This window comes from Acomys minous, assembly GCF_964271855.1.
Source record: "Acomys minous genome assembly, chromosome: 1".
Lineage (NCBI taxonomy): Eukaryota > Metazoa > Chordata > Mammalia > Rodentia > Muridae > Acomys > Acomys minous.
The window spans coordinates 173497736-173510511 of NC_140483.1; the positions used below are offsets into that span (position 1 = coordinate 173497736).

The 12776-nt window shown below is 38.0% G+C and overlaps 1 protein-coding gene across 7 annotated transcripts in view; it reads left to right on the top strand.

Moving 5' to 3' along the window:
* CCDC171 (coiled-coil domain containing 171) overlaps nucleotides 1–12776 on the top strand; it is a 304004-nt gene that overhangs the window by 119501 nt on the left and 171727 nt on the right. For all 7 annotated transcript variants that reach the window (XM_084777633.1, XM_084777635.1, XM_084777632.1 and 4 more), the window contains 2 exons: nucleotides 2871–3375; nucleotides 4149–4265. In XM_084777633.1, coding sequence (XP_084633759.1) covers nucleotides 2871–3375; nucleotides 4149–4265 — 622 coding nt within the window. The remainder of the gene's footprint in view (nucleotides 1–2870; nucleotides 3376–4148; nucleotides 4266–12776) is intronic.

Sequence of the window (12776 nt, forward strand, 5' to 3'; positions counted from 1 at the left end):
ATTCTGAGCAGAAGGTGCTTGGTTACCCCCACAGCAGTCATGTAACTATTGAACCTGTAGCTATATCTTACGCAAGCGGTTGAGTATCACCATTTATAGGGTTCACAGATGGGTTCATTGATGACATTTCTTTCCTGGCAGCCTGCATAGCACCTTCTGGTGCTATGAAAGCTATCCAGTAGGGAGGAGACTCCATTTCCGTTCCAGTATGAGTTTCTGATGCTCTGCAACCCAAGTGTGTGGCATCTCCAGTAACAGGGTTGCTATTTGTGGTAGGCAATGCAGAGCAAAGGAAATGGCGAGTATTCTTTGAGGGATCTTTGGAGTCTTCCTCCCTCATCAGGAGGTAGCCCACATCTGGCACCATGGCTGTTGGAAGCAGCACTGTCCGTGTATGCAGGGTGCTCCCTTTAAAGTTCTAAAAGTGAGCTTATAAGCTGTAGGGTTTCACATAGCCTTTTTGAGCATCCTCAGTTTTTGCCAACCCCTCTATGCTCTCTGCTCTCCTGCCCCTTAACCCCATCCCTGCTTAAGTCATTCTGCCTGTAGTATTGGTTATCTGTACCCCTGTATCACATGACTTCTACTCTCTCCTCCCCCTTACCAGCCCTGCTCCTAGCTCCCTGTCCTCTGTGTCCACTAGCAGCGGAAACACTCAAATCTAAAAATCCTAACTTAGGATCTACCTGTGAGAAAGTTTAATGTAGTGTTGGTCTTTCTGGGCTTGGGTTACCTCACTTAATATACTATTTCCAGTTACATTCATTAGGAAATCCATTTCTAAAATTCAGTTTTTCCTTACTTCTTTACGTTCTTACTGAAAGGAAAGCATACAATAAATTAAATTCTTTACACAGCGACTTCTTTTATACTTCCTTTTTTTCCTTTATCTGCTTGACTGTGCCTCTGCGTGTGGTGTTCTACTCTCTGTCCTTGGGAGACTCCTAGGATTTATTTTCCTCAGTTGTCATGTCTGCTGGCTTGAAATTACTCTGCTGTTGCCCACCAGCACTGCCCAAGCTAGCCTTTGGCACCACTTCTTGCACTGTGGCCAGGCGTTTGTGTGGCTGGCCTTAGATGGCGATGTCTTTTGAGGTGCTCCTGCCAATGTGAATCTTAGAAGCGCCTTTTGTTCTTCTGGGTGCTCACTGGGCAACGCTTGAATAAGACATCATATGCATCTTCCAAAGATCAACTTTAAATTTTTCACACAGTGCAGTTTAAACCAGTAGTACAAAGAGAAATAGTTCCTTTAATGTCCCTGAAGGATTCTCATTATGAAGACAGAACTTGACGTTGCCACGCTGATACTGAGGGTAATATTTCTGTTTCTAAATGACTATCATACGAGAATTGAGCTCCCTTCGTTGACTTTTCAAGACAAAGAGATTCATGGCTGTGTCATGATGGTTCACTTTGAAAATAAAAATCTAACTGCAGCTGTTAAATCATGGTGTTTGCAAGGTTAGATTAAATTATTAAAGGGTCACTATTATCTCGCCTCCTTATTAGTGGTGTAGGTTTAAATATTTTTCTCTTGCCTGTCTCACTTCCCCCTCTCTTTTAATTGTCATAGCTTAACAAAAGCTTGTCAGCATCATTTTGTCAAGTGCTCTTTGGTGCTCTGACAATTGGGCATATATCTACTGTAGCACTGTATCATAGTAAAGATTGACATCTGTTTTCATAGCATATTAAACTTAGTGTAATCTATAATAATAAAGTGGAATCTGCGAGTTAAAAACCATTTCTCCTTCATGTCCACAAACCACAATGATTGTATATAAGAGTTCATAGATAGCCAGTTTCTTTCTGGTTGCAAAAACGTAATTTTTCCTGTTAATGTCTATTTTTGGTTTCAAGTTAAAATTTGAATTCTAAGAATGTTAATAAGGGGAAACGGATTAGAGAGCTGCAAAGGCCCAGCTCACCACCGTCCGTTCCTCCTGCTCTGGAGCTGCTGTGTGCTGCTCTGCCTCAGAAGTTAGAAGCTGAGACAAGACGTTACACTCTGCTGCAGGTTCTCAGTCAGAAACGGCAGCCAGCTGTTTCCTGTGCCACTCACTTAACTCTGTTTATTTTGGCAATGGTAATATCTTTTTACCATAAAAGCCCCAGTTCTCAGTGTAGTTTCTATTTAAGAGGAAAAGGGCAATTATTGAGGTATGGAAAGGAAAAATTAGGCCCAGAAAGTCCATTTACCTTTCTTTTAAAAAAGTTGTTTTTATTTTATGGGCATTGGTGTTTTGCCTGCATGTAAGTCTGCGTGAGGGTGTCGGGTCCTGGAGTTACAGATGGTTGTGAGCTGCCATGTGGTGCTGGCATTTGATCCCGGGTCCTCTGGAAGAGCAGTCAGTGCTCTTAACCACTAAGCCATCTCTCCAGCCCCACCTTTCCCTTTGTACATATGTATATTTGTATGCAAGTACACAGGGAATTCATGAAACATTCTCACATTTATTTATTTCTTATTTTTAATTTATTTTGGCTTTTCAAGACAGGGTTTCTCTTGTATTCCTGGCTGTCTTGGACTTGCTTTCTAGACCAGGCTGGCCTTGAACTCACAGAGATCCACCTGCTTCTGCTTCCTGAGGGCTGGGGTTACAGAAGTGCGCCACTATGCCCGACTAATACTCTCACATTTATGTGCTACAGTTTATGTAAAGCTTCTGTGACAGCGCTTCCTCACGTCAGTGTACACATTCACCTGTAAGCCTTCTGACCCTCGCTTGTCCATCTGGGTATTTTATAACAGATCTTTTGAAGGGAAACTAGTAGTTTCAGCAAAACTATATTTCTTTGTATTAACAAAAAAAATAGTAAAACGCTTCTTTGTTTCATGATTATATATCATTTGACTTCTTTTATAGAAATTTCAAGAAATTGCAGAAAAGAACATGGAAAAATTGAACCGCATTGAGAACTCACATGAACAACTGGTACTTGAGAATTCACATTTCAAAAACGCGTTGTCCAAGACTCAGAGGGAGCAGACGTGCTTGCTGGCAGCCTGTGCACTGATGGCTGGGGCATTGTATCCCCTCTATAGCAGGTCGTGCGCCTTATCCACACAGAGAGACTTTCTCCAGGAGCAAGTCAGCAGCTTAGAACTGTTCAAACTGGAAATCAGAACCCTAGCCCAGGCATTGTCAGCAGTAGATGAAAAGAAACAAGAAGAAGCCAAAATGAAGAAAAAGACATTCAAAGGACTGATCCGTGTATTCCGGAAAGGTGCTATTGCAATTTTGGCAGTAAACAGACTCAAGATTTTAGGCCAATCCTGTGCTTCTCTTTTTACCTGGATGGAAAGTTGTAAAGAAGGCATAGGCATGCTAGTGTGTACAGGGGAGCCCAAAGACAAGAGCAAATTCCCAAGTAAGATAATTTGTGCCTTTAAAAATCTAAGTTATGTGTAAGTGAAATGCAGTGTGTGTGTGTGTGTGTGTGTGTGTGTGTGTGTGTGTGTGTATTTGGCTATTATACAGAACCTTCAAAGATTATGTGGTATGTCAAATCATGTAATATAGTACAATATATAAATGTTTATTTTATATAAATTAGCCTTTATTTTTGTAAACTGATATTAAGAAACAATATGTATAATTTCAGTATTGTCTAACATTATTGCATCTGAATATTTTTTACAGTATAGTGGAGAGTTTATATATCAGTTTTTCAATTGTGGTAATCCTAAACAGACTTAAAAATTATCAGAATAAGTTATCCACACTTTCAATATAAAATCAGAATAAAATGATAAGTGTTAAAATTTCCAGCTGACAGCTTTTTTTGAATGTTTTACTATTTTTGAGAATACTATAAATTTAGTTGTTAACTTTTTAAAATTCATGCCTGGGGATCAACCCTGAGGCTAAACTGGCACCAAGCAAGTGCTCTGCCACTGCAGCTTTAAGTGACGTAACTGCTAAGAGCCAGGGCATTGTAATAAAACCCAAACTAAAGGAAATATTTGTCTTTTTGATGCTGGTTATTTAATGTTAGGCCAATCAGATATAACTAGATTTTCTGTACTAGGGAACACTAGGCATACAAAGTCTGATTTACTGAAGTAGCTGAAAACTACTGTGAAATGTAAGTGGATTTAAATATCTTGTAGCATTTCATAATGGGCACTTATGTCTCTACAGAATATCAAAGGGAACAGTTGCGCTATGTGCAAGCGCTTACTTGGTTTACCAGTTCTGACCTTCTTGCTGCGGTGGTCAGTTCTATGACTGAGCTGCAAGAAGTCATTAGTAAAACAGGTAAGATATGCTTAAAAACAAATACCCAGAAATTCCTATAGTACAGATTCTAATCAATTATCTTGCCGGAAAATACATCTGTTTTTTTTATTTAGCCACAGACAGATTGTGAAGTCTATATTTAATGATACAGTCCATGAACGTCAATTTTGATGTCAAACTCTGTTTTTATTTATAAAGGAAATTAAATGCTTTTTTTGGGCAAATGTATCTACCCCATTCATCCTTCTTTGTCATTTGTTTTTCCTATAAAGAGCATACCGTTAATTCTCTCTTTTTTAATTTTTAAAAATTTTAACTTTTAAAATGATGGGATTTTAAAATGTGGGTGAATTTTTTTTTTGCCTCCATGTATATATCTGTGTGTCAGCAGGGGCCACAACATGGTATTGGATCCTCTGGAACTGGATTTATAGACCGCTGTGAGCCACCGTGTGAGTGCTGGGAATGGATCCAGGGTCCTTGGAAAGAGCAGCCAGTGCTTCTAACCCCTGAGCCATCCCACCAATGCAAAGTATTTTTCTTTTTAAAGTAATGGAGACACTGTTACTTTTTTTTTCTTTTCTTTTCTGGCCATGAGTTTCAGAAGCTTGAGCAATAATAGCTGAGCTAGTGGAAAATTCCGTGTCTTAATTGGTGATATATTCATTTTAAAAATTTGTCTTGGGTAGAGTTAACTTGGGTAGTCTATCCCTTTCTACCATGTATGAAATTTCCTGCAAGCAGTGACTTGCCAAGGTCTAACATGTGTTTGTTTTTCCTGACTCAGGTTGTGTATTTGTGTGTGCGTGGGTGTGTGCATGTGTGTATGCGTGTGTGCGCGTGAGTGCGCATGTGTGTGTGTGTACGTGTGTGCGTGCGCATGTGTGCGTGTGTGTGCATATGTGTGCGCGTGTGTGCGTGTGTGTGTGTGTGTGTGTGTGTGTGTGTGTGTGTGTGAAGATGTAATGACAGCAGGTTGAATGCTGATAAGTGAGCTGCACAGTCATTATGACGCAGTGGCAGTAAGGGTGGTGTAACCCTGATAAGACTTTCATGCTCAGTGCAGTATAAGCACCTAGGAAGTGATAATGTAAGCTATAACTTAAAATTTAAAGAGAGGTCAACGTAAATGAGAATTATTTCATTAAAATTTCAGTTATCTAAACCTATGCTCCTCTGCTAGGAAGCTTATGATTCAGATTATTTTTAGGTGTTTCCATTGATGTTGGTAAGCTGTGGGCATACTTAATGTATTAGCAGAATATTAACATGCTGGGTTTGAAGTAGAAATAAGATTTATTTTAATTATTTAGAAAAAATAAATTAAGATAAAATAAATTAAATATAATAATACTTATATATTATATATAATTTTAGATAAATATAAAGTAATTTGATTCCTTCAGGCTAGTTCAAACAAAATTAAGAATTTTGATTTTATAGGTTCTAAGCAAAAATGTTGATTTTTGAAAGAACATGATTTAGTGTAATAAATAGATGTGCCATATTATTTTACAATTAATTTAAAAAAGTTATTCTGTGGGTTTTATTATGGTAATTTTATGTGTATATATAATTACGAGTTGTTATTATTTTCTTCTCTTACTGTATTCACTAATCCTTCCAGTACTCATTTTTGCTGATCCTCCTCATCCCATCAAATCTGTATATGAGGGGAAAAAAATCATAGTAGTATTTTTTTATATTTTCTGTAAAAAAACCCATGATTTCATTTTGTTTGCTGTTAAAAGCAATTCTGTTCTCTTGTGTGTTGAACACTTTCCTTTCTGTTCATGGGTTGTTTAATTCCCTAGCTGTGGTGAATAGTGCAGCAAGAGCACGCACAATGTGCAAGCATCTCTGTGGTGTAGCTGGCTCACTCAGTAGTTCACACTGAATGCCAGAGTGACCGACTCCATTTCTAGCCCCAGAAACATGTAAGGGCTCCTCTTTCCCCATGTCCTCTCCAGGACTTGTTGTCATTGCTTTCTTAGAGACAGGCATTGTGCCCTGGGTAGGTGGAACCTCAAATTGGTTTTAATTTACAGTGCCCTGATGGCTAAAGACAGTGAATACTTTTTACAGCACTTACTGGCCATTTGTATTTCTGCGTATGAGACATAACTATTCAGATCATCAATGCATTTGTTGATTATTTTTTTGGTGTTTAATTTCACAGCTCTTATACATTCTAGATATTAACTCACTATTGGTTTATAATAGACAAAGACCTTATCCAATTCTATGAGCTATCTTGTTTGGTAACTGAATTCTTTGAGAGCAGTAGCTTTTTATTTACAAGTAATCCTGCTTGTCAATTCTTAAAATTATTTCTTTTGCTACTGGAATATTTTTCAGAAAACCCTTCCTTTTGTTTATATCTTGAAGTGTTTTACCAATATTTCCCTCTTCTAGCTTCTGAACTTCAGGTCTTACATTAATGTCTTTGATCCATTGTGAGTTATTTTTTGTGCATGGTGAAAGACATGCACCTAGTTTTGTTTTTTGACAGGTGGAAATTCACTTTACCCAGTACCATTGGTTGAAGAGGCTGTTTTCTCTCCAGTGTATGTTTTTGAAACATTGTAAAAAGATTAGGTAGTTGAGCCTACGTGGGGCCTGCCTGGGTCTTCTGTTCATGGGATCTGTATGCACATCTGTCTTGATGTTAGCACCAGGCTGTTTTGTCATCAGATCTCTGTGGTGGATTTAGGATTACGTACTGGGTTGTCTCCAGTATTGCCTTCTCTCTTCAGACTATTCTCTGTCTTCTGTGTTTCCATTCAAAATTTAAAGTTGTATATTATAGTCTAGTAAAAAGTATAATTGGACTTGTAGTGTATATTGTTTCCTGGCTTGAACTGCATGAGCAGCTTTGTTTCACCTGGCCCTATTTGCTGTGATGTAATCACATGTCTGGCAACCTTTAGTTGTTTCTGTCAGGCATTTTAGTTACAGCAATAGGAAAACTAATGCAGAATAATGGAAGAATTTCACCAAACATAATGAGGGATTAATATATTCTTTATGCATTTTCATTTTGTGTGTTCAAATAGAAACATCAGATTTTCACTAGAAAAAGGAGACATTTTCAGACAGTTAAAGGCAAATAAATTTAATTAACATGTTGACAGCTAATATAGTCATGTTTATAATGGAATACATATACTTATTTAAAATTTTGTATTTTAAATTTTCTTTTATATGTATGGGTGTTTTGCCTGTGTGTAATCTGAGCATTATGTGTGTGTAGTGCCTGTGGATGTCATAAGAGGGCACCCAATCCCCTAGGTCTGTGGTTGTAGACAGTTGTGGTACCCATGGTGGCTCTGGGAATCCAACCTGGAACCTGCTCTGTGTTTAGTTTTCAGCATCCATGTCAGGCAGCTCACAATTCTAGTTCAGGGGATTCGATGTCCTTTTTGGTCTCTACAGGCACCTACACTCATGTGCACACATTCACATGTGGAAACACCCAGACACATAGGTAAAAATAAAATAAATAAATAAAAAATTACTGAAATAATGCTGTGGAACATCTTATATAATACTTTGCCTATAGTAGGACTAAATTGTAGTTTTCCCTCTCCACCAAGGTTACCATGAAAATAGTGTAAACAACATTAATGAAAAGACACTCATATATCTTAGTACACTTAAGGTACAGATCATTAAAAAAAGATACAGATCATTAATTATATATTCTAAAAGTGGTGGAGCTTACCATAAGAGAGGCAGCATTTTATATGTAAGTGGGAATTCTGATACTAGCTGTGTGGCGTTGAATAAATTATTTAAATTTATGTAGTCTTGCCTGGTGCTGCGGGCCTGTAATCTCAGGATTGTGTTTGTCCAGGAAGGGAAGAGAGAAAGATAATATATGAAAGCATTCATATAATGTTGGAAAGAATAACAATGACCAACTGTTTTGGAACAGAGTTTTATTGTTCCTTAAAATCTTAGCACTGAACTATATTATGAGCTAGCAATTCCACTACTATTTCTTTAATAGAGGTGACAACACATATCTATATAAAACTGAGCATGTGTGCTCATAGCACTAAGGTAGTTTAAACAATGAAAACAGACTGAACCACCTCTCAGCCTATGTGTGACCACTCACTCATGAAAGCATCAGGCTACGGTGTGAAGCCGCCATATGTTGCAGGAAGGACGAAGCTGACAGAAGTCAAAGCAGTCACTCCTCGTGAGTCACAGTCATGTTATCTGTTAATGTGAAGTGTGAAGAACAGAGACACTGAAAGACAGAAAGGAGATTGCTAAAACCTCTCAAGAATATTCACGTTAGTGCTATAGTTATGCGTTCTTTCAGATTCTCCATACTTCCTATCTTTTCTTCCTCCTCCTCTTTTCCCCCCAGTGCTGAAATCAAACCTAGGGTCGTGTGCGTGTGAGGTAAGCCATTGAGCTACATCCCCAGCTGCTCCTCTTGCTGAAAATTTAAACAACTTTAAATATCAGGATATTTGATAGCATCACTGTGACTTATTTCTGTCCACAGGATATCTGTGGTCATAAATGTCAACATCAAACAGTGCATCTTAGAGTATTAAATAAATGTATTGCTTGTTGTATTTATTCTTGGGTTAAAGAAAATTCAACAAGTGATTATTTTTAAAAGTTAGGCATTTAGTATAAATTCTGCATGATACATAAGCTGTCTTCTTGGAGAGGGAATGTACTCTTGATCATGGTTAAGCATTGACTAAGAGTGGGCGTTTGGGTGTGTGCTGTTGTGTGCTATTTGTGTAACTCTGTCCCTTTTCAGCCTTAACATTCTCATGTGTAAACGCTGGCTGTGCTGGATAGCTTTATGTCAGCTTGACACACGTTAAAGTCATCTAAGAGGAAGGAGCCTTAATTAAGAAAATGCCTCCATAAGATTAGGCTGCAGGCAAGCCTGTAGGGCATTTTCTTAGTAAGTGATTGGTAGGGGAGGGCCCAGCCCATTGTGGGAGGTGCAAGTCTTGGTCTGTTGGTCCTGGGTTCTATAAGAAAGCAGGCTGAGCAAGCAATGGGGAGCAAGCCAGCAGGAAGCCCCCCTGCATGGCCTCTGCGTCAGCTCCTGCCTCCTGGCTCCTGTCCTGTGTGAGTTCCTGCCCGCAGTGCTTTTGGTGATGAACGGTTACATGGACCTGTGAGCGAAATAAACCTTTTCCTCCAGGGGTTGCTTTTGGTTACGGTGTTTCAGCACAGTAGTAGTAACCCTAAGACATTGGCTAATAGGAGCTCTCAGCTGAGACGTACAGGAAGAAGTAACTTGCACAGATGGACCTTCTGAATACGGAAGTGCTCTCCGTATGTCCCTTATTCTATCTCTTTCTTGAATACAGATGCTTTGAGTGGAACTAACATTTACTTTTACCTTTTCATGAGACTGGAAGTTTAATACTGAGGACTTGAAGACACTCTTAGGAAGTACCTACAGCCTGGCCACTACCATCACTAGTTTTGGTGATGAGCCACAGGCAGTGGGCAGAGACCACTGCTCTTGCATTGCCTCTGTAACTACTGGACAGGTGGCAGCCCTTTTGCTTGAGTGGTGGTGTTGTCCACTTGAGATAAATGACCTCTTCCGCATATCCAAATGGTATGCCTGCAAGAGATCATTTACCTCAAACAGAGGAGGATGCTACTTTCACTGAAGGGCTGAAATATCAATCACTGGGAGAAGAGAATTTAGGTAGCTGAACTTCTTGGTACAACTGGTCGAAAATAAAAACTGAAAGATAAAACAAATGTCCTTGATTTGGCTTCTGAATATACACAAGGGTAGATGAGCACAGGTAGAATTCAGTACATTTTATTACACATCTTCTCTTAATTTAATTCTCTTAATTAAATCTTAATTATCTTGAAGATAGGTGACTCAAATACACTGTGGCTAGTAAGCAGCTGCTCAGCTTGCTTCCTGTTGTATACGTTAGTGAACTTTGTAGAAGTCATAGCTAAAAAGGGCGAGACTCAGAAGCCTGTGTTCACGTCAAGACTGAAGTTTTGTATTTAGGAAGGTCAAGACAGTAAGAAATTTTATTTCTGTTAATAAGTTATTGTGATATATTAAAAAAAACTAAGACTTTAACCAGGCTTGGCTGAATATGCCTGTGGTGCCAGCAGCTGTGAAGTGAAAGCAGGAGGCAAGCCTGGCCTACATAGGGAGTTCGAGGTTAGCCTGGACTACATTGAAAAGAGAATGTTAAATTAGTATCATTACTGACATTATTAATGTTACTCATCATTGATGTCTTTATCTGTTTTATTGCTAATTCACTATTACCCTTTGTCTAAAGGGGGACTCTCTGAGCTGAGCTGGAAGGCTCGGTTTTAATTAGAAAGCACACTGTAGGCTTCTAGTTTTCTCTACAGTGGTTGGATCTTCGGCAGTAGGAGATGTCTGTAGTGTCGTCCAACAGCTCCTAGTTTTATTACACACAGCCCCGTGGGCACGCTGCTCATGTGCTTTGTCATCACAAAGATCACGCTGCTGTGCTTCCAGGGCTCCGGCAGTGGCTCCCGTCCCCTCGGGAGTCCTGCCACCTTCAGGGTTAGAAGTACTAGGCCAGTCAGTGGCTGAGGAATTCCTTTTGAAGATTTTAACTTTGGATGTGACCGTGTGGCTGTTCTGTTGGAGAAAGCAACTGTATCCTATGACCCGCTTCTTCTTTCTAAAGGTTACATTATTTGAGTTGGGAAAATGACTAGCAAATGTACTTAACATAAAAAATATTATTATTATTATTATTATTATTATTATTATTATTATTATTATTATTATTATTCTGATTTTGGTTTTTGAGACAGGGTTTCTTTGTGTTACAGCCTTGGCTGTTTTGGACTCCCTTTGTAGACCAGTCTGGCCTCGAACCCACAGCGATCTGCCTGCCTCTGCCTCCCGAGTGCTGGGATTAAAGGCATGCGCCACCACACCTGGCAGGAAAAAAGTGTTTTTAACAGACGTAAATTTTAAAATAGTTGAGAAAAGTAAAGAGGATTTCTAGTGACTTGTTCTCTGTCACTCGGGCACTACAGGATCTTAGCCTCCTTTCTTGTAAACCTGCACTCCTCCATATGGTAAACTTGAGCTGTATTGTAGAGTGCTTCTTCAGGCATAAGGTGCTTAGTGCTCAGTGTTAATTCATCATGCTCAGCACACACACTTAGAATGTGTCTTTCTTAACGTCGTAACCATTCAGAGGAGGGCCTTCTGGAATTGTATCGTCATTTAATGTTCTCTTTAATGAAAGGTTAGTGTCTGCCAAACACATTTCAGTGAAATAGTTAAAAATATATGCATTAAAATTTAATTGCAGTTGAAATTTTATCTTAAGGCTCTTTTTTACTGAAAATATCATTACCTTTATGTTACTTAAAAATTTAAAAACAGACCTTATATTTGCTTAAAAGGCATTTTTTGATATAAATGAAAATTAATATTACTTTTTCTTGGTATTTCTGGATGCATTGTGATTCAGTATTGTTGCAGTTGCTATGAAAGTAAAAAGGAATGTGATTAATTCAACAAATATATAAAAATATACATATATGCTAGCCTGGCATAATGAAGATAAGGCAGTTGGAAATGAAAGAGGAAAAATAAAAAATACAGTGCAACTGGAGACACAAAGAATATGTATATTTGATATTGAAATGATGCGTTACATTGACTGTTAAGAGGAAAGCAAATTTTACTGTTCTTCCATTGAACAATGAATTATTTAATGTAGACAGTTAGTTATTTACTTAACTGTTCTAAATTATGTATTGAAAGCCATCTAATTATGCTAGCAAATTTTTGTCATTCTTTACTTATTAAATGACTCATTATTAACAAAAGGATTGTGTATTTTAATTAAACTCTGTATGACTTTATCTTTGCCACAGTATGTTTATAATGAGTGTCATATAGAAAAAGAATGCATTACCTTATATTCTCTGAAGTCAATGCATTAACAACTAATAAAATAAAATTTATATGCACAACTCTATACTTTTATCAAGTTGGCAATTTTTATTTTATGCATAATTTGGAATAAATGTGGTTTTAAAATTTTGACTGCTACATATCAGAAAATTTGTCCTTCCATTTATACATTGAGGAAGAGAGTAAATAGGAGACAGTTCAAATATTAGAATACAGAGTGTGAGGTAGAATGCAGAACAATGGTGAGGCAGCTCTTAATGCTGCAGGAAACCATTGATTGCCCCTTAGTCAGCATTGTCCTTCTGCTTTGAACTGTATGTAATTCTACAATTAATACAACACATCCTGATTTGATGACATTGCCTAAATTTTACTGTGCTTCTGATAGAAAGAAGATTTAAGTTAACTCTAATAGTAGAGACTTTTAAAATGTAGAACGTACAATTTGAAGAGTCTCTCTCAGTGCTGGTCCTTTCCCATGGAGAGCATCACAGGATAAACAAGGACAGATTAAGACCTGCTTAGAATAGGGAAATAAAATACAGAACCTTTGTGAAGGCATAAATAAGCCTATTAATCATTATCTG